The 23,212-nt window shown below is 32.1% G+C and overlaps 2 protein-coding genes across 2 annotated transcripts; both read left to right on the top strand.

Moving 5' to 3' along the window:
* The first annotated feature begins 745 nt into the window (after positions 1-745).
* LOC106654793 lies at positions 746-7,179 on the top strand. Its single transcript, XM_023463467.1, has 5 exons — positions 746-1,026; positions 2,164-2,247; positions 5,942-6,246; positions 6,328-6,524; positions 7,124-7,179. The coding sequence occupies exons 1-5, from the start codon at positions 877-879 to the stop codon at positions 7,177-7,179; spliced, it is 792 nt and encodes a 263-aa protein (XP_023319235.1). The 5' UTR covers positions 746-876.
* An 8,827-nt stretch (positions 7,180-16,006) lies between these two features.
* Positions 16,007-19,179, top strand: LOC106655900. Its single transcript, XM_014376499.2, has 3 exons — positions 16,007-16,121; positions 16,642-16,885; positions 18,962-19,179. Exons 1-3 carry the CDS (start codon positions 16,110-16,112, stop codon positions 19,177-19,179), a joined length of 474 nt encoding a protein of 157 aa, XP_014231985.1. The 5' UTR covers positions 16,007-16,109.
* The last annotated feature ends 4,033 nt before the right edge of the window (positions 19,180-23,212 follow it).

The raw sequence follows: 23,212 nt of genomic DNA, 5'->3' as shown, positions 1-23,212 counted from the left end.
GCTATTTTCGTAGATTTAAGATTTAAGAATTTAAGAAGACTAAACAATTCACGATGCGGTTTATAAACGTTTTTTTTTATATGGCCTACTAAATTTATTATAATTTTTATACATGGAAACCTACGGGTAGATCAACCTAGAAAATATCTGAAAAATTGATATGAGTTTCTTTGATGATCTTCAAGTGGAATACGTGTGAAAATCTAAGCGTAAATTGACCTATAAATAATACGAAAAATAGGTGCACAGGGAAATAGATGTGGAAAATTGCAAACATTCTCCGTTTTAAATAAATAATTTGTAGGTTTTCGTATGAATTTCCATAGAAAATCTATAGAAGTCCACATAAAATTGACCTCTTTTTACGTAGATTTCCATATAAAATTGAGTTGTTTACATTTTCACAATTACGAGTACTTCATTGGAAAATTTTGTAACTTTTGAAATGATACACTATCGTGGTAACCTTGAGAAAAGTAAAAACTGAGAGAAGAATTAGTTCAAAAAGTTAAATTTGCTCAAAAGACTCTTCGAAGTCCTAACGCTTCTTCTAAAAGTAATTTTAATTCGAATTTTACATTTTAGAAGTAAATTCTGCGCAGATGTGTGTATTTGTGTAGCAGTGCTTGTCGCATTAGAGTGTAGAGGCGCTGCCTATCGTAAATCGCTCAATATGCTTCGTACGGCTTGTAAACCATTCTCGTTTACTTATGTGGGTCATAACCAATTTAATGCTAGCTACGAGTGCACGTGTTTAGTTCATAAGAAAAACTGTTGGAGTCAGTGTGTTACCGCTGACGCTTGATTGTCAGACACCGGTGAGCGGGCCCAATAACTAATTACAGAAAGTGAATTATAAATTTTTTTTTATAAAAAATGAGTGTTAATCGTGAAGGTGTTAATGCACTTCGTTTCAAAGTATGCACAAAATTTTTAAACATAGGCTGCTGTTTATGTTGTTCCCTACGATTGTGTGGTGTAGATTTTACAAAACAAAAACTAGAACCAGAATGCTTATTCGAACAGGTAACATTTTCTTCTATATTTATTTCCATTTTTAAGTTTTAATGACATTATGAATGATTATAATATCTGTACTAACTTAATACATGCAATTTTTTAAAATACTTAACTAATCTTCTCTAAAGAATAATTTCTTTTGCACATACTTTGGTATTTGTTTTAAACATGATTTATGAAGATTGTATTAGTTGATTACTAGATTATGTAACACAAAAACTAGTAGTAAATTTCTATCATTTAAAGAACATATCTATGCTGTATACAATTTTAATTCAAATCAAGTTTATGATGTAAATTATATATTCTAATTTTATACAAACAATTTTCTTTAAGCAATGCCTATTATGATATTTGTCATCATTTATTTTAATAAAATATTTATCAGGTACCATAAAAACTTTTTAAAGAAATATTCTCGTTTATATTTACTGAGATTCTTGAATAACTATTTGTGTAAAAGATGTATTATATTTTTTCATAGCTTATAATGTTTTTAATCAGTTAAGTCATTGTTTTTTAAAATTCTTTCCAAGTGGGTTTTACTGAGCAGCCAATTCACCTGGTGGCATGACAAACCGTACTCTATTATACCCTACAGTTGGTTGGTAAAGATACTTGAAATTAGTTTACGGTATGATGTAAAAATAAATAAAAATATCCAGGCAAAGTGAAAATCCTCTTGTTTTAAAGTATTGAAGCAGTTTTAAGTTATACTCTTTAGTTTGTTAATAAAAAAATATTTATATGTTGTTTCTGGTGTTAGATACTGTTCATCAATTCTAATACAATAGTTTTATGATGCATTTTTTTTGTCGCTATACAAACTTTCATGTGAAGAAGTTTTCAATCTTTAATGACTAAAGAAAAACCAAAGACAGTCTTTATTTTCAAAAATTAAGGAAATGATGTAGCAAATAACTTCCAATCTATGTCTGTTGTCGTTTTCAATCGCAAGTATTTTTTCCAACCAACTGCAAGATGTAATGGATATGGTATCATTTTAGTCACTTGTAGCATAAATATTTATTTTAATCAAGCTTGTTCAAAATATTTAATATTAAACTACACTGTATGAAATCTGTGTCAAAAATATTATGGCAAAGCAAGTAAAATGATTTTCATATTTTAATATTTTTACAGGAAAAACTCAACTATATGGTAGAATCTTGTATAATTTGCCTGGGAATATTACAAGTGGAATTTTTAACTTCATGTATTAAAGAAGTAAGTTCTAATTTTTTCATATTTCATTAATATTCTATAAACTGCTTATTGCAATAGTGATTAGGAACTATTTAATATTATATCATGCGTTAAATTTGTTGTAAATGAACAATAATCCATTGGTATTAATTGAGATTTTGCATCTGAAAAACTTTCAAGATAGTTTTTGCCATAGTTCATTTTTTCCGCCTCAATTATCATCGATGGTTTTCCAGATGTCTGATACATCTGTGCCTATGGAGAGTTTAGTTTCTACATATGTTTATGAACTTTAAAAACTGCGCCTATTTTATGGACGCTAGCTTTTTTCTATTTTCTCGTGTGTTTTATAATAAGTAGATGATTTTCGATACCATTAACCAAATGCCACGTTTAGCTAAAATCGACGCGATGTGAGGCATCTTACGTATACATTCTATGGCATCTTCAAAATGACCTACAGGACGCTAAAATTATCGTAGAGAACTCTTTTTTTTAAAATTTCTCGTTCAAAAGAGTACTTTTTGACGATGCACTTTGCATTGAGATAACACAATAATTAACTCCAGGTACTAGTTGAAACGATCCATTTTTTTAAGAAATTCATAAAAATCCGATTTTCTTCGAGCGCGCCAAATTTTTCCTGCTCTAAAAATCACCTCAGTGGACATTTTTCTTGTTAGTACTTATCTCAAAGAAAAGAAAGAGACCGCGGGCGATGGCGTTGAATTTAAAAATGGACCTCGACCATGTAGTCGAAAATCGGGTAAAATGGGTAAAAAACAGCCAAAATCCCGACTTTATACGCATTACGTGGTTCCATATCTTAATTCTGAGCTCAGGTGGTGGTTGAAACATGTTTATTAGCCTATTAGGCAATGTCACCGAATTATTTCCGCTTTTGGCCATCGGGAGGCAGCAGCGTCGCAACAAATGTCATGCGCAGATGTTTAGTTTTCATGAATGTTTAAGTCTGTTACTCTGCGATATAATAACCTTTTTTTATACGCTTGAGTTTTAATAGTAGAAAATAAAATCATAAAATGAGGTGTAGTGTGATCGGATGCACTGTATAACGTTTTAGCATAAAAAGTAATGTTTATTATAACCTCGTTTTTATTTAAATACAATGTGTATCATATAACTTACCTGTTAACAAGCTCAGCTTTTCTACCTGTCAATCTTGCACCTCTCTCTTTTAATAATTTCTTTAATTGAATCATATTGAGACTTGCGTATTTACATTCACTTGACATTTTGAAAATAGAACCACTTCTTCGAGAATAATATCCGCAAAACTATGACTGTAACGGGCATGACATTTGCTGCGACGCTGCTGCCTCCCGTTGGCCAAAAGTGGAAATAATTCGGTGACATTGCCTAATAAGTTGATGAATCGCGGAGTTTAGAATCGCACAACATCATTTTTCCATTTTTGGCGCGTGGTAGAGTGAAAAAAAGGCGAATTTGAGCAAAAAAACAGCGAAAATAATATTGATCGACGTTGAGAAGACAGCAAGAATCATTTGTACGCGCCTGCCTTGAACGAGCTTTCATTTTATCCATGAAACTAACAGAAAATCACTATTACAAATCGATTCTAGAAAAAAGCCTAAAAACGGCCTACCCTACTTATTATATCAGTGTTTTTAACTGTTTTTGAGTGTGTAACTATAAAATACTTTCAAATAGGGTATTGAAAAGGGTTGTTACGTGCGTTCTTCAACAAATTTTTTTTTACTTTTACAACCTAATACTGTAAATAGAGGTTTAAACGACCTTTAAAGGCCCTTCAATTCTTTCGTTTGCACAATGGCGGGTTTTAGTAGCTATTCTCGTTGCACGTATTCTAGTATTGTACGAAATTTTTTAGTTCATGTTCTCAATCATGCCATTGTTTTTTATGACAAATTTATCTATGAAAGTGTAAAGTTATTGCTTTAAGTGTTTTCTTTTCAGTAGTCTGAAGCTACATTGGTAAATTAATGAAAAATACCCATGTAGTGCCCCCGTATGAAAAAATATTCCAATGGGATATTTTTGTTGTTTCTTGTAGAAAATGGTCGTCTGAATCCGAATCTGCATGTTGGCAGACCGGAAATTGGTCGGAAAAATTTTTAAACAATTTTCTTTAAATAAATTGCACAAATTTGAAAATTTCCACACAAAACTAATGTTTTTTGGGGTTTGGGTACATTTTAAACAAAAAAGTACTCTTGTGTTTTTTCTCTAAAATCGATATTATTTCTGTAAAATCGATAATAAAAATTATGAAATTTCATGTTGGCGATAGTCCTAGATTATCTTTATATCTTCATTAATAAAATAAAGAAACAAAAATTTGCAAAACTCAATTGTTAAGCTATGGTTTTTGGACTTAAATGATAGGCGTATACGCGTATACGCTTGCCTATCATTTAAGGAGGTTCGATAGCACTTTCCAGGGGCAGGCGGGGCGAGGGGGTCGCCTATGCTTATACACGTGCGCGAAGCAGTGATACCAACTCATGGGAACAAAATATTATGAGCTGCAATTCAACTATATATAAAGAAAGTTGATATTTTAGAATGAAAATTGACCTTATTATTCATTATTTTAATCATACTGAACATATATTTCATCAAATTATTATAAATTTTGATAAAAAAAACTTCATCACTTATAACGAGGAAATCTGGCAACAGCGTCGTTCTCACAGTATGTACCAATTTATTATGTGTATTTCGGGTTGCCGTACAAGCGCCTACATTACCCAGCTAAACTTCGTATTTGCTTTGCGACGTTGCCACGTTTCTGTCACGTGTGATGGGTCGCTCGATACATTACATTAAAACTCTCGTAATTATATTGTTTATTGAGCATTCGGTGTTGTAAAACGGGTCGTTTGCTTGTTCAAAATGATCAATATACCTTCTTGGCCTTCTATAAAATGGTTTTTTTCCAATTCTTAAGTCTAATTTGGTTGCATAATGCTTTTTTATAGTGGCACTGTAGTAAGTTTCTCCATAAGACCCACGTATAAGACGTCGTTTTTTGATTTTTTTTTCTCGAAAACTAGTTTGTGGATCAGTCTAAGATTTTAACTGTACATTCATTTCTTATCAAAGATTGAAATAAAAAAGTTTCAGGCATTTCTAAAGACATGAAGTTTACTATGAAACCTCCTTAACAATTGAGTTTTGCAAATTTTCGTTTCTTTATTTTATTAATGAAGATTTAAAGATAATCTAGGATTATCGCCAACATGAAAATTCATAATTTTTAACCCTTTTGCAGAGGGTTGAAAACAGCCATTTTCGCGTTTTTTCGAAATTTCAATGTTAAATATCTCGAAAAATATAGATTTTAGAGAAAAAACCCAAGAGTACTTTTTTGTTTAAAATGGACTCATAAACCTAAAAACATTAGTTTTGTGTGGAAACTTTCAAATTTGTGCAATTTATTTAGAGAAAATTGTTTAAAAAATTTTCCGACCATTTTCCGGTCAGCCAACATGCAGATTCGGATTCAGACGACCACTTTCCGCAAGAAACAACAAAAATATTCCATTGGAATATTTTTTCATACGGGGGCGCTCCTGGGGTCTGGACTAATAATAAACCTTCCTTCATTCTGTGAAAGTGGGGCCGAAAAATATATATATATTCAACGTGATAATAAACCATAAAAATATTTTTACTGAAAAAGGTAATATTAAAAATTTTATTGTTACAGTTTCAAAAAAATACAGAATTATCTAAATATGATTCAGAAAACATCAAAATAAATGTTCGCATTCCAGCTTCAGTTCAAATTAGAGAACGTATGGTAGTTAATTTTCTATTAAAACAGCATTCGTCAAAAATATCTTTAAGTGAGTTTTTGAAAAATATTCAAAACGTGAAAACTGTCTGGAAATGGTGTTTACTTAAACTAATTCAACGAGTGATAAGCAAACAGATAAAAGAATCCCCACTCACACTCGATTTTTCAATTTTATATTGTAACGAAGAAAAGGAGATGAACGACATGTTTACCTGGTAACTAAATTTGATAAAATCTACTTTAACTAAATTTTTAAAGTTTAGCTTTATGTAAACTTATCTATTCTATTGATTTAGTTTTACTCAAGCAAAGAATTGTATCAACATCAATGGAAAAAAACTCAGAGATGCCTCCAAAAAAAATATTTCAAGTTTGATTCCCTCCATGTCAGATGAAGATTTTCAAGTATGTTTTCCAAGTCTTCCTAATAAACCTGGTAAAGCCGAACTGTCTAAACAGATAACCTTGAAACATGATAGTATTTACATTGCTGGTAAGAAACGAATATTAATATCTTATACATATTAGAATCGATATTAATAATTCCTTATTTATTACTAATGGTTAATTTTCATTCAATGAGTTAACCTTTTCATGCGCAAAACGAGAACAGTGATTACTGCATATGAAAAATAGCATACAGGCCTAAGCTGCCAAAAAAGAAAGTCCAAGAGCACATGTTCATCGGCCTCGGTTTCGCTTCGGATACTAATTACACGTACTCAGGGACTTTTCTGTTTTTTGTGGCCTAGGGCAGTAATATACCATTTCCGTATGAATAGAAGTCATCTTTTTGTCTGAAGAATCATTTGGTAGATTACTATGATGAGAAATCGGGTTGCCCATGTGCAGACTTTGTCCTCGAGACTTGAGTAATCGTTTTAGTAAAGTCTTAACAGACAATTTTGTAATTGGTTATTGTTGTCGCTTTGAACTGTTGAGTCAATAATTCTATCGTACGTGTATTTTGATAGAATAAGTATCGTCATCAGATGTTTCTAAAGATATCTAATCTTCATCGCCTGCTGTGCATATTTGATCAAAATTAGTCTACAAATAGTGCGTGCTATGACATATTCTTATACGTTACAGATTTGTATTTTGTGTACCTATTTGGTCGGCAACAAGAATATATAAGCTCGAAGTAGTCAGCCAAAGACACGGATATAGTTTTGCCAACCTTAACATAATCCCGTTGCCTTGTGAAGTCGTTATTAAGGCAATATTAATCGACGTTGAGGAGACAGAAAGAATCATTTGTACGCACCTGCCTTGAACGAGTTTTCATTTTATGCATGAAACTAACAGAAAATCACTATTACAAATCGATTCTAGAAAAAAAGCCTAAAAACGGCCCACCCATTGGTTATGTAGACAAGGAGTATTCTCCATGTGTTTTTTATTCTTGAATATTCGTTCTCTAGATCGTTCGATGTGGCTTTTTCTGTGATAGAAAATAAGTAACCGTTGAGTTTTTATGGCGGTCGTAAAACAGTGTTAGATTTCTCTCGCTATGCTCTGAACTGGCTGGGAAGTCCCGAGCAGCTTGTGGGCTCGCTGCTTGTATAGAGGGCTGCCTATAGGCAGGCGCCTTAGGAGGTTTGGAAGTTTGAATTTTTTTGTGGGCTATGTAGAGGCGACATTACACTTCTATACATATTTTACAAACATTACGATCGTCAATCATTTCTGCATCATGTGAACATTTTTTAATTTGTGAAATCTTTTTGCTTTCATTTCTTTTTCTCGCGTTTTCTCTCTGTGCATCCCTGCGGGCTACTTCTTGTATTGATAGTTTAGACCTTTTTAATTTCGCGGCCGCATCTTTGTGACGTTGAATTTATTTTTCTGGTGTGGCTGGAGAACCCGAAGTCTACGAGCTTTGTCAGCCGCGATTGCCGCAAGTTTCTTTTTAATTCGTGCGAGTTGCGATAGTCGCTTTTTCTTTATACATTGGAATTCGTGAGCCCTGTACAGATATGAATATCGATTACTATATAGTTGTAAGAGTCTCCACACCTGATTGCCATAGCTCCCCCACATTTACCACAATTTTTAAAAGGCCCCCACATTTACCATAATTTTTAAATATTATTAAAATAGTCACACGTAGGTGAATATAGCAGTATGTGTTCATGTTTTATCTTTGTCATGTCTCTTTTTACCGGGCTTCTATTCGCACCGAACCGGTCGGTATGTAAATTATATGTGCATTATGTAAAGACCAAGGCGCGGTCGATAAAACTTGGCTACGCCCGTAGGTGTAGCACCATTTTAAAATGGCGTCTCTCTTATTAACGGAAAAGGTACTCGTTTGATTTATAACAAAGAGAATTCGACTACTTGCAAACTTTTCGTGAGAGAAAATTGTATTTTTGAGACCCGCTCACGCAGACATGAGTTAAAAAATGTATATGCGTTGGACTTCTCTGATTTTATTCATTTTTGAATCTAAGAAATAAAATAAATTCAATAGTTTTATCAATTAAATTTAGAAAATCGGGACCTTAGGAAATATATTTTTTATTTCCTATAATATAGTAACCATACTATGCCTTAAAAAAATTCTGCTAATTACCAAAATAATTCTATATTAATTAAGTATTTCGATGTCTGAGTGGGCATCGGGGTTCTCTTCCGGGTCGTCGGTCCCATCTTCTTGTTTTGGCTCCATAGGTGTGTCTTGACCGGCTGCATGGACCATATTCCATAGTTCATAATCCTTATCGTGAATGAGTTGTCAGTCACCTGACACCTCAATTTCTATTATTCGTTCTTTGAGTCCTTCTATCCGGGCAGTGATTTTTGCCACATATTGCAACTTCAAATGTAGTTGCTGCTCCCTGATTTCCAAGGGGGGTCTATATATTTCTTCAAAGATCTGTTAGACCTCTCTGCATGTTACCATTTTGGTACTTTTCGTGAAAAATTTCTTATGTTGCATATTTTCACGTGCTCAGCCCAGGCAGTACTGTCTATCTCCCTGTCACAAAAATAGTGGGTTTTAAGATTTTTGATAGAATGCGACTTCAGTTCTGATCCCCTCCAATAATCCTGTTCTTCGATGGCCATTTGCCTTGCACATATAGCATCGCGGTCCCTTCTTCGGAACGAGGATATCTTGTTTCCACAATATATGCATTCGAATTCCCTTGGAAGATCCTTAAATCGTGCCGGTGGTATTTCCTCCGTGGTGTACCTGATCTCTTCTTTAAAACGTTAGGACCTCTTTGCTTCGGCTGCACTTTCCTTAGTGCAGTACCGAATAAAGATGATTGCTTGCAAATTATGCTTTTCAGGGCCCATTGGTCGTAAAGTTTCCTCTACAGTTTCATGTACAGTCTCCTCTACAGGTACCTGAACAGGTTCTGCAGCGTATTTTGCAGGCTGATCCGCCTTAAGGGCTTATATATACCTTAAATTTTCAAAATATTAATTTTTTTTTATTTGCTTGTTTTATAGGAAATTTTCTCTTCTTTTTGATGCTTCATTCGGAAATTCGAAATTCAAATTGACTCAAAAGATACATTCGATTTTCTGAATAAATCCAATATATAAATTTTTAACGAAATTCATTTTTCTCGGCAAATCGATTATTTGATGTTTCTGCCCATCTTTATATCCCATTTTACTTCAACACATTCAAACAACGACATTCAAACTTTCCCTAACTAATTGATAATCATCCCATTGTGTCACTTATCATTGTCAGGCATCTCAGTCCGGCGGCTGACTCCAGCGCCATCTCGTGCTCACCATAGAACACATAATTGTAAACACTGAATTTCATGTACTACACAGTAAACTCTATGTGATTTAGCAGAAGAGGATCTCAAGTTCAATAAAGCTGAAGTCATTGTGCGTTAGTATATTGTTTAGTTCTACAGTAAAAGTTGTTAAAAGGGGTCCAAGTGTAAAATTTATCAAAAAGTGAATACACAGTGAGATTATGTACAATTCTAAAAGTGTGTTCTCAAAGTGAAATCTCAATTAAAGTGCAATGAAGTTTTGTTGTTAAAAATAGCAAACAGTTCCAAGTGTGAAATTGATCAAAAAGTGAATACACAGTGAGATAGTGTACAATTCTTATGCAAAGACTATGTACAATACAATTTACTGTGTGTTCTCAAAGTAAATTCTCAAATAAAGTTCAACATTTTTCAAATAACACGTGTGATTGTTCTATTTTATTAGTTCTAATTCTAATCATAATAGTTATTTCATCAAGTCTTCTTTGAGTTGAGCCTATCTTTTTGTTGTATATTGCCACATGAGTCAATCCGGCTTTGAAATATAATTTCAGTCTCAGTGGCATATACTTGTAATTTTATCAATTAGGCTTCTGAATATAATGAATACTAGAGTCAATTATGGATTATGCGACATGGCTCAATGGTGACTTGGCAATATAGAACAAAATCCAAATTGAATGTTCTCTTAGCCTAGAATAATTATTAGGAGTGATAAAGTTTATTATAGTGATTCAATAAGAATATTTGCAAGATTTTCTTCAATCGCTTATCCTGGAGAGTTGTGTTTTTGCTAAAAATGGCCCTGTTCTCGTAAGATTCCAGAAGAACCGTTTGAACTTCAGGGTCCAGGTTGCAGGGACTTGTTCAGCACATGTTTGGGTATAGCCGCCACTACAGGGAGGATGTTTGGACCTCTGTAGGTCTTTTTGTAAGCTGACTACCACAAAAATTGTGAAAAAATGGATAAATAATAATTAAAAAAGTTGTTTTAATGAATAAAAATATAGTTAAATCTGATTAACAATCTTGCCTGTAGTAGCGGCTATAAAAATGGCTCTGACAAACAAAATAAAATGACCCTGGGGTCTCAAAATTAATTTTACCACTTGGAATTCTACGGGCCAGGAGGGTATGATTAATTTTGGGAATTCTGACTTGCCTAGTACATCTAGGCTGTATTCAAGTTAATTTGGGGTATGTCAGGGTGATTTCTGATTGAAAAAAGGGTTGGAAAAGAGGAGAATTTTTCCATTTCACCAGATTTAATTTTTACTTATATTTTCATGTATTTTAAAATTATGGGATTTTAAGGTATATATAAGCCCTTAACAAGTACCCTTAATCGAAAATGAAAGGAGCAGTTACTCTTGCTTATTCGCATGCAAGCTGTTATTCACCCTCGCAGATAAGTAAGCAAGTACACAAGACACATTTACAACGTTAATTCCATCCGCGTCTTTGAATTACGGACTTCATTAAAGAGCAATTACGATTCAGTCAGAGAAGCAGCATAATTACTTGTCTTTACCTCTGCTCCTACGCTTTTCATTGTGCTCTTTGAGTGCGTACAGAAACTCACTGTATGTAGCAGCTTCAGACGAATAAAAAGTTATTTAAGATTTTCCATGTCTTAAGAAAAACAAAAAAAATCTTAAGCTATTAATCCTATCATTTTGAAGATTGAAAACAAAATGAATTTTAACTTTTAACGTTTTTCAAATATTTTATGTAATACTGGGTAAAACTTACTCTATACAAAATTATTTTACTTTTGATTCAAAAAACTGAAACTTATCAAAGATGTTTAATATTATAAACAATAGAAACTTAAATGGTGTATCAATACCATGTTAAAGTTTCTATTTGGATAAAATAATGTTACAAAATTATTTATTAAAAATATTTTTTGGCACTTGGCTTCTTTCAACTAGAAAAATAATCATGAGAAACTATGGGATGATGTAAAGTCTGATATTTTGGAACATTAGATTATTATTTTATGACAACCTGCAATTTATATTTCTTGGACGAGATGTATAATATATGGTATCGTCAGAATAGCATGAACAAATCACAGTCACAAAATCTCCATTCATAAGTGCATACGATATGTATTGTGCATTATATGTACCCGCTTATGCAACGTAGCTCTCTCTCTCTCTCTCTCTCTCTCTCTCTCTCTCTCTCTCTCTCTCTTTCTTTCTCTCTCGAACAGCTATACTCATTGAAATCCGATTGGAGAATTTTCAAGAGGCGACAAGGCGGAAATTTAGATATACTTGCTGTGCTGTTGTATATATTCATACGTACGTGACAGTGTACACTTGGATAAATAAGTATGCAAACGCAAGGGAGGAACTAGCGAGATAAAAATATCAGCAAAGTCAGAGCTCAACTGCTGCGCGTATACACACAAGAGAGCGAGAATGTACAAAGTTTCTCTCGCTCTCACACTTTTTTCTCTGATGGAGCATATAAAGTTCTGTTCTGCAATGGCATATAAACATATACACAGCACGCATGTACCCAGCTACGTGTACCTCCGGAGAGAATCCGCCAGTAATATTGTAGGATAAAGAAAGATTCCCAAGGATGAATCCGCAGATTAGCGTCGGCTTTTGTATATCTCACATAGTTCCAACTGTATATTATACATGGCATTGCGGAACGATAGCGTCTAGCTCAGAAGCCACTAAGACAGAGCAAACATGAAAAAAAGTAAATTATACGGGCTTAACAGGTGCACACTGCATCGATGATAAGGCCATACTTATGGGCGAGATTTTTTATATTCCACACTGCTACTCGAGAGAAACACTTATTTGAAATCGTTTATTTGGTTACTGAAGGAATATTTTTGTGTAAAAATAAAATGTTCAAAAAATATTTTTACTGTTATCTGACGTATTAGCTCTATACTTTTATTTGACGGTGTAAATAATAAACGTGTATATCTTTTATTTTTCGAGCGATTTAATATTTCTTTCAAACAAATTTAATTAGCACTTCATTTAATACAACATACATTTGGAATAAGAACGCTTGACATTTTTCCAATACTAATAAAAAAGTGTGGCTTAAAATTTAATAATAGAGCAATATTTGGCAATTTACCGTTTAACCCATTAAGTCCCAAGAGGACGTTTTTTCAACACTTCATTCGGCCACTGGATTTTTGGTGTAAATGGGGTCAAAAAAATATGCGAGTAACTAATTCTAATGTAAAATTTGATGCCCTTTCAGAATCTGATCTCAGATTTTTGAAAAAGTGATCAGGTCAAAAGTTACACTTGCTTTTACCCAAAAAAACATGATTTTTAAAAAAAAATTTTTTTTATTTTTCGAATTTCCAAATGAAAACCATTTGAAATCTCAAGAGTTTCATGCAAATATCGCGTCCTCGATATCTAAACTGAAAGTTAGCGGGGTACCGATTGAAAAAATTAATGTTTAAACACAAAAAATGTCGGTCGAAACTAGCAAAATTAAATGAAAACTTATAGAATTTTTACTCAAAAACGAAGGACTTGAGAAAAAAGTGTATTTTTCAACTTTATTTTCTTCAATCTAAACCCCACTAACTTTTAGTTTAGGTATCGAGGACGCGATATTTGCACGATACCCCTAAGATTTCTAATGGTTTTCATTTGGAAATTCGAAAAATAAAAAAAATTTTTTTTTAAAAATCATGTTTTTTTGGGTAAAATCAAGTGTAACTTTTGAACTGATCACTTTTTCAAAAATCTGAGATCAGATTCTGAAAGGGCATCAAATTTTACATTAGAATTAGTTACTCGCATATTTTTTTGACCCCATTTACACCAAAAATACAGTGGCCGAATGAAGTATTGAAAAAACGTCCTCTTGGGACTTAATGGGTTAAGTTAAAAAATAGTATACAAATTAAAAATAAATTGCTTACGATCAGTTCTCTGTCAACTCAGACATTTTTTGACCTCCTTTTTTTTGCAAAAACTAATTCTACATAGTTCCAAGAATTATTTCAGATTTTCATTGACCTTTAACATTTTCGTATTTGAAGTCAAAGATGAAGGGGTAATTTTCACTTTCAGACCATTTTCAAGCGCAATTTTCTCATAGAAATATGCACTTGCAAACTTTTCGTTGAATGGCTTAATCTCGATAATGAATCAATCAAGACATTTTGGTAACATTTTGAAGAACAAGAAACATTTTTATTTTCATTTTATGAATTTTTTTCGTTTTTTCTTAGAAATAACTTATTATAATCTTGACCTTTTTGAAGAATACAAACAAGTATATTTTTGGACTAATTTTTCATTATGAAAGGATTTTTAATTTATAAACAGGACTTTTGAGGTAAGTTTTTAATTTCTTCGCCCAATTTTATGTGTATAATTATTACTAAAAATTTTTTCTAAAGTTATCCGATAAAAATCGAGTAACTTTCTAGAAAATGAAAATCCAAAATTGAGCCTCTGTACATCAAATGCGGGTTTGACGTAGAGAGCTCTTTTAAGATTTCTTTTTTTTCAATGTACTTTTAAAAAGTTATCACTTAGTTTTTATTTCAATTTTTGGGATATCCCGCTAATTATATTGGTTAAGTCCATACTTAAGCACTCGCATGCCTTAAAATTTGAATTATCGCAATATAAGATTAACCCATTAACGCGCAAAATGAATTTTCCATTGTAAAAAAAATCATGGATAAAGTTAAAATCTCTTCTTGAAAATCCATACCCAGGGGTTTTTGGGTATGTTATTTCAGAGTTTCGTGTCATTTTTGCGACAAATAGACATTATCATCGTTTATTTTGCAATTAAAAAAAAAAAACCTGATTTTTTGACTTGAAATTTTTTTTCAAAGTCGATTTTCTACCTTCCCCTGCCTTCGGAGGGTTCCCACAACACCAGAAATCATGCATTTTTTCTCTAAACTTTCAAGAAACGCGTTGCTGCGATTTTTATCTGGCCCCTATATTTCTTAAACGGCGAATTTATACCGAGCAGTGATATGAAAATTCCCTCATATTTTACTCGGAAATTATTGACTTTATAAAAAAATTCATTGAATGAAAAGTGTTCAAATTTGTTCAAAGAATATGTGTGAATTTTTTCAGAATTTTTTTGGAAGATTTTGGATTTTTTCGACAGGCCGGGAAATGGTCGTATTTTTCAAAATTTTCAAAGTGGTCTGAAAAATTCTGAAAAAATTCACACGTATTTTCTGAACGATTTCAAATACATTTTTACACTCCAAATCGTAATTTTTAGTTGATATTTAGCGCATGTGAAATAGTGAGGGAATTTGTACATCGCTGCTCGGTATAACCCCGCCATTTTAGAAATATAGGGGCTAGATAGAAAAAATGTTAAGTCAAAAAATCACGTTTTTATTTTTAATTGCTAAATAAATGATGATAATGTTTATTTATCGTAAAATTACACTGGATTCTGAAAGAGCATACCTAAAAACCTCTGGATATGGATTTTCAAGAAAATATTTTAACTTAATGATTTTTTAAAATGGAAAATTCATGCATAAAATTGCACTTTTGCGCGTTTATGGATTAATAACGTAAACTATTCCAACTATGTATTAAATTCAAAGACTACTTCCTTACATCTGTAGTTTTGTAGTAAAACAAAAACTATTATTAATACAATAATATAGGCATCGTGAAAAAAATTTCATTTTTCTGTCAATAGAATGATCAAGCAAGTTTTGAAAACATAATTTTTCTACAAAATTCTGCAGAGACGCTACACATTAGTTGATAATAAATCATACTACTTTCCTGCAAAATAAACGGATATTTACGCCCACAGGAAAAGCGTAAAATAATTGATACGGATCTTTAGTTATCTAAGCCAACAAAGTATTGTCAGAAATAGCCGTCATCTGGCGATTAACCAATATTCTGCGCTCGAGTGCGCGTATATACGTTGTTTTTGTCGCGCACCACGACTACTGGCCAATTGCTTGAGTAATAGGTGTTTGGTAAGAAGCTATAGCCCAGAGCGCTATGTCATGACACTATGATGCATGCAGATACGGAATCGATCTATTTACTTCAAAATCATAAGCGTGAACGCGAACGAAAAATTTCGGATATTAACACGCTAGAGTACGCTTGTCCCATATATTCGCGGCGGCCTCCCGTGCTCGGTCCCAATATGAATAAAATGAACAGTGGTCATTGGAGTTTTGTTTAGTCTAAGAGTGTCGATCGAATAAAACAGATTAAAAGTGTGCAGGGAAAAAGGTCCAAAGTGATATAGAGAAAAAAAAATTACACCTACACATATATAAACGTAGTGAAGAAGTTTAATACGATATAATGGCTGTCAAAGTGAGTGTTTATATAGAATGTGTAGAGATAAATTGAAGTGCACGACGGTGGTTAACGATTGCAACTTGTTCGAAGAAATAGAAATGCTTTTAAGTTGTTGAAAGTAGCAATCATTTTTCTTTACCATTTCGCTTACAAAAGTTACTTCGTAAATTTGATCGTATCGACGATGTTTGTTGTCACCGAACTAACATACTTGTGCACTTTAATAAGGGATTATGTTGTGTTAATTTATTAATCGTAATCAATCAATATAAATTCTACTTTAAAGTTTATGTTCAAAGGAATGAAAATTAAATGATATTTTGATTTTAACGCTAGTTGAAAAAACATTATAATGAGTGAAAAGACATAAATTCATAATTTACGTGAACTAATTATTGATTTCACATTTCACTTACTTTATTTATTAATTGAATAATTATGATTTGTTATGTCAATATCCAAGAATCCTAAGTAAAAATAAAAAAGGAAATTACCAATAATCAGACTAACAATAAACTTTTTGACATTGTTGCAGTTGATATTTTTGTCATCGCTATTAACACTGTGCATAAGTTCGTCTATGGCCAGATCAGTTGGACATGCACACTCGTTTCAACACTTTCATGGCCCGGTACAAGGAGAAGAAAAAGAGGTCACATGGACGGATCAGCATGGCAAAAAACACCAGGACTATTCGGCACCTGCACACTACGAGTTTGCTTATGGAGTTGAAGACCATAATACCGGTGACTATCACGGTCAGAAAGAGCAAAGAGATGGTAAGTAAAATTTTTAATACTTTTTTTTTTTTTTTTAATAACGGAGAAACTTTTGTGACAGAAAGTCTTGGCTCTTTCTCAATAAATATACACATGTATTTTTGTATATAATACCTGATCGATCGGGGTGGCTTGATCGCGTATGAGGAGATGAAAATCCCGGGAAAAAGGAATTAAAAGACGATTTTATTTTGATCTTCGCTAAATATATATATGGGTCAAAATAATACTTTTTTACAAAACCGTGCGCACGTATATCACCGATCTTGACGCGCTTTTGGTATGTTATAGTACATGGTAAAAAGGTCCCAAAAAAAATTTTTTACCCCCCTCCTACCCCCCACTTCCGGTATAAACGTCCATTTTCTATCTATATTTTTTCTGAGGACAAAAAGCAATTAAAAAATCTGAAAAAATTCATAAAAATACTTTTCAACGATTCAAACAACCTTGAATTTCTTCAGATTTTTCGAGTGCTTAAGGCTTTCAGATAGAATCATTAAAAATTCTAAAAATCGAGGTACGGCGATATGAGCCGATGTAGAACTCGGAAATTTTTTCAGTTTTTTTCCGCATTGAAAAACATAACCTCAATTTTTTTCAGATTTTTTCAGATTACCTAACGCACCTTCTGAAGCAAAAAACCGCTTTTGTTAACGAAAATAATTTTTTTAGGACGGTACGGAGCATTAAAAAATCTGAAAAAATTTTTTCTTGTTTTTTTGATTAAAATATCCTCGAATTTTTTCAGATTTTTTAATTGAAGGCGATAGCTTCTAGGGCCAAAAAATGCTATTTTTAACAAAAAAAGGTTCCTAGAACCCAATGGTTCCGGTGAAAAAATTTGAAAATATTTTTTTTGAATTCCTTGTCAAATTTTAATAAATTTTGAGCGTTTCAAGTTTCCGATTGAAGCCTCCTAGCTCAATCTAGAGTAGGACAAAGATTAATGCAAAATTCTGAAGACGTTTCTGAAGACACATTAAGAAATGATGAAACTATTTTGATGCTCTAGATTGAGCTAGGAGGCTTCAATCTGAAACTTGAAAAGCTCAAAATGTATTTTGATAAAAAAAAACAAGAAAAAAATTTTTCCAGATTTTTCGAGGCTAAAAAAGCGGCCTAAAAAAATTATTTTCGTTAAAAAAAGCGGTTTTTGGCTTCAGAAGGTGCGTTAAGTAATCTGAAAAAAGTGGAAAAAATTAAGGTTATGTTTTTCGATGCGGAAATGAACTGAAAAAATTTCCGAGTTTTACATCGGCTCATATCGCCGTATCTCGATTTTCAGAATTTTCAATGATTTTTTCTGAAGGCCTGAAGCACTAACAAAATCTGAAAAAATTCGAGGTTGTTTGGATTGTTGAAAAGTATTTTTGTGAATTTGTTCAGATTTTTTATTGGCTTCAAGTCCTCAGAAAAAATATAGATCGAAAATGGACGTTTATACCGGAAGTGGGGGTAGGAGGGGGGAGGGGGTCTACAATTTTTTTTTTGAACCTTTTTACCATGTACTATAACATACCAAAAGTGCGTCAAGATCGGTGACATACGTACGCACGGTTTTGTAAAAAAGTATTATTTTGACCCATATTTATATATATATTTAGGATTTTCATTATATATATATTTAGGTGGATAGATCGGTTATAACTGGGTTGAAGAGATGGATGGGAGTCAGAAATTAAGCAGCTTGGCCATGGAAGATTTCAAGACGAATTTATCCAATTTGAGAAAATTTGTTTGATCTGCTTCTTTTGTCCTGGCTTACTGTGAAAAAGTAATCATTTTGAGTGACATCTGTTTGATACGATCAACTAGTCTAGTTTATTTTCGCATTTCCAATAAATTTTTTATGCGCTTCAGAAGATATATATGAATTTTTTATGTAGTAAATTAGTCTGTATAGCTCAACAACATTTTACTACATTTTAATTTAACTAAAAAATATTGATGAGTTATTACCATTTAATTTTCGCGCGTATTTTGTCCATACTTCATTTTCTACATAACAATTATTATTTTATTATTATTTATTTTATCATACTTTTTAACTCAATGAATCGTTTGTTCGCTTAGGAAAGGCAGTCATTGGCGAATATACAATCAAAGAGCCTGACGGCAATATTAGGATCGTAAAATATCGCGCCGACGAGGACGGCTTCCACGCAACAGTACTCAACAGCAACAGAAATGATCAACCTAACGCTAATGGCATTGCCAATGACGACGCCGAAGGCAGCAATTACCATAACGACGAGGATGTTAGTGATACCAGTGACGTCAGCCAACTTTGAACATGTGTATATTGTATATAGTTTATTTACCCATAATCGTATAATCATAAACTAGCATAAATGATTGACCCTTTTTTTATTTACCAATCGTTCATAATTTTAATCGTGGCACATTATAAAAATCAAGAGTGAATGAAATACATACATACTATTATATAATATTAGGAGATAACAATTTAAACTCAAAGATACATTTTTAACCGATATATATCTTGCAAATTTTTAAGATTTGTGCATTTATAAAATCCAAAATGGTAGTTATTTAGCTTGTCCTTGACTCTTTTCTACGTCGTGATTTACCTGGTAAAAAAATATCTATCGTGAAATGCTTTCACGACCAAAGAAAAATTATTATTTGCTCATAGATTAAACTCCTAAAGAGGATCAGTGTTTAGTGGGTTTCGCGCAATGTACGTTTGTTACTGCGCTTTTGTACTCCTAAATATTGACTCAAGATTCCCTCTTCCGTATCTTTAATTGCAATCAAACATAAAATTCGAAACTCAATTCAATTGCTGTTGTACAGTAATTACAGTACAGTAAGATACAGTATTTAAATGTAAATCTTTTGTTGAGTGCAGAATAGAATAGCATCACGAATCTAAGGCGAATTTGTAACTCGTTTTGTTAAAATAAAAATATGTTAACTCTTTGAATGCAATAATTATACTGCATAAAACCATGTAAATATTTTTAACTTTTTTTAAATTTTTTGAGAACAAAAATTATTTCATCAATAATAAATAAATACGTATGTGAAAATGTCCACCAAAAATTTTGATAGTTTGCGAAAGTATAACTTTTTGTTGGGTTAAATTTCCAATATTTTTGTCCAGCAGAAAAAAAAATACGGTGACAGGAAAATGCAATTTCCGATATCCTGACAAAACTAGTTCCTTGATAGAAAAAAAATCAACATGAAAATGATACGAAAGAGCTTTCTCTATAAACGTGGGAAAGAAAGGTTAAAGAAGAATCGGTAGGAAAAAATATTTAAGTGAGGATAAAAAAATAGACAATCTAGAAAGCATTCAGGAGAGCATAAAAGAAGTACAAATGTAAAACAAATTATTCTCAGCACGGTGCTAACAATTTATGTTTAATACAGAAAAACTAAAATACAACTGGATTTTAAATTTCAATTCTGACAATGTGTTAATTTTAAAATAATAATGTAAAAGAAAAACATGCTTTATTGAAAAAAGTTTAAAGCGTGTTCGAAATATTTTGAAAACTAAAGTTTTATGATAACACAAAAATGAAATACTATTTTTTACAATATGAACATACATTTGTAAATGACTTTTTGGATTGCTGATCGATTTCAAAAACGTTCCGAATATAGAATAAGGTAATAACTGTCCAATTTAATTGATAATGAAAAAAATTAACATTATACAAACAATTCTTTCTCAAAAAACATAATATCGATACGGATACACCAAAATCAGAGATTATAAATTGTGGTAAAGAGAGTATAAATGAACTTTGTTTAGAAACAGAGAAGTTTTTAAAAATCAATGAATTAGATAACGCATCGTTAAAAAATGATAGTATCAAGCCAGTAAATTGCTTTGAGAGCATTGACTATACAAATTGCGAAAACGATGAGTCATTGTTGAATCCCGAAAACGAGATGTAACAGTCACATTACTAGCAAATATTTTTTTACAAATGTATTGACAGGCGTTTATAAAGAGTCCCATTAATGAAATCATGAAAGAAAACCCAATTATTGACTTGCTGTTGAAGTGTTTTTGTGTTGATTTACTTTTGATTGGAGTGGTAAATTAGATTTATTTGCGGAAGCTAGATCCATCGCAGATAGATACAATGCTTGCAGTTAGATTTATGAAAGATTTGCCGTTCATCAAGAGATATTGATATTGATTCCTCTTTGATCGAATTTTATTTTTGGTAACAAAGTTATAAAAGTGATAAAAAATAATTTCAACTTTTGCTAATAACACTAAGGCAATGAATGAATAAATTATAGTGGATTTTACAATTTTTCAACTCAACAACATCTAACGCGGCGCGAAACAAATATTTTTTAATTATAAAAAAACTTGATTTTTTATATTTTTCTTGAGTTTATCAATTTTAATGAAAAATTAATAATGATCTTTTGGCAAACGGTATTTTTTCCCTATTTTATGCATTTGGGCTTTGGAAATTTTCAATGAATATAATACGTTTTCAATAAATACGTAATTCTCAAAATAGTACAATCATTACAAACATGTTATTATATCTACTTGAAATTAAAAAACTTTTATTATTTTACTCTTGAACTATTTGTCTCAGTGATTTTAATACTCTTTAACATAAGTTTCAAGCAGTACCAGCACGCGCTCGAATTGTCAAAGATCATGATTTATGTTTAATATCCTGCTTTTGTCAAACCTTCAAGTGCAATCTCAAGCTTATACACCAGTAATAGCGGAAATCGCTAGATTCGAAAACTTCTTAAGGTACTTGACTTGCTCGCTCGCTCATTCGAGTGCGGATATTGAGAAAGCAATTATTAAAAATTTTCTACTGTTAAAAAATGCATTTTTAAAGTATCTAAAACATACTAGTATAAATTTTATAATTTTATTGATCTTAAAGTTTGAAAATTCATCCTGAATCAGTATGTGATCACTCAGGTTCGAAAAAAGTCCAAACGGTTAGAGTGAAAAATAGTTATAAATTTCTTTTAACAAATTAATTTCTTTACGAACTATCTGGTTTATAAACATGATAAAAATTGTTTATGTTGCTTTTCATGACTTACGATCTCATAAAATTTCATCTTTTTTCATCCATCAATTGGTCTTTGATATTTTAACTAAACTATATTGTTAAATACTACAATTTATGGCTTAAAATATAGCGAAACTTTCTTTCATAGCGTCTCATTTATAAAAAAAATTGGTGAGTAAAGTAAGGGATTATTTTACATGATATTAAACTAGTTTCCCATAATAGTATATTTTTTAACAGATGCAGCTATGGTTTTTTAGCAAAACGAGGGATTATAGCACGAGCCGAAGGCAAGTGCTGTAACGTTTTTTGTTAAAAAACCATATCTGCACCAGGTGATGATACTATTTTTTCCTACGAGATCCTAAAATTAGCGGCAAAGTTGCGTATTTTAGTTTAGAGTGGGAAAAACTTAATTTTTAAGTTCTTTTATTAATTTTATAACTTAATTAAAAAATATTTTTTTTACTGAATTGTTGACATACACGTATATGCAAAGTAATATTAATTATAGCTAAACTGACTACGCAAAGTGTGTGTATGTACGGTGTCATCAGAGCTGTCGTAACTTCATCCAATTAATTCATCTTGAGAAAGTCTCTTCACAACCTCAAAGTTGACAAACGCTATAATCTTCTCCTAATCTTAAGTTGAAACTTCTGCAGGAATAGAAGATGTATGTTTCGAAGACTCTTCTGTAACCTATAGATACTTAAAAAACTAAAATTATAAATAGTATTTTCGTGGTTATAATATTTATATGTAGAACGTATTTAATTCATTTCTTTACAATCCGAAAAAGTATTCAGAGGTTTTTTTTCATTGATTAAGCATCCTTAAAAATACACAACTTCAATAGAAATTATAGAAAAAATATACGCTACTGAGTAAAAGAAAGAGTAAAATGTAAGAAAAAATCATTTTAACTCACAGAGTCCTTATATATGTATCGATATACACGAAATTCAACTACGTTGTGAAATAATACAAGTGTCGGGCGTGCGAGTTGTGCTGCTGATTGCACTAGAAGAAATTCAATTCCGCTACGCTGCTGGTACAGCTAGCGCGTACCCAGCCCTCCCTACCTCCCTTCCATAGACGTGGTCAGAGAGAGTAGTTCACGGAAAACTCCATTTCACGAGAATTGGCCGACTTTAGTGCGAATAAACGAAGCTATTGACATGATTTTTCAATACGCCACACCAAGCCCCGTGTAAAAGATTGGCTTTTCATTCGTGATTGCCACGACTGCTGCTGTTGCTGCTGCATCGCCTGCAAATTCAAT

The sequence above is a fragment of the Trichogramma pretiosum genome, unplaced genomic scaffold, assembly GCF_000599845.2.
Source record: "Trichogramma pretiosum strain Unisexual culture from Peru unplaced genomic scaffold, Tpre_2.0 scaffold63, whole genome shotgun sequence".
Lineage (NCBI taxonomy): Eukaryota > Metazoa > Arthropoda > Insecta > Hymenoptera > Trichogrammatidae > Trichogramma > Trichogramma pretiosum.
The sequence above is the reverse complement of the archived record's forward strand: the minus strand, read 5'-3'. Positions and strand labels throughout refer to the sequence as shown.

What these genes read in the sequence shown, in the direction of transcription:
- LOC106654793 (XM_023463467.1), top strand. Translation starts at nt 877, where the DNA reads ATGAGTGTTAATCGTGAAGGTGTTAATGCACTTCGTTTCAAAGTATGC. An exon ending in CAGAATGCTTATTCGAACAG is followed by an intron (nt 1,027 to 2,163) that starts GTAACATTTTCT and finishes ATATTTTTACAG; the next exon opens with GAAAAACTCAACTATATGGT. An exon ending in ATGAACGACATGTTTACCTG is followed by an intron (nt 6,247 to 6,327) that starts GTAACTAAATTT and finishes CTATTGATTTAG; the next exon opens with TTTTACTCAAGCAAAGAATT.
- LOC106655900 (XM_014376499.2), top strand. An exon ending in TCAGAAAGAGCAAAGAGATG is followed by an intron (nt 16,886 to 18,961) that starts GTAAGTAAAATT and finishes TTGTTCGCTTAG; the next exon opens with GAAAGGCAGTCATTGGCGAA.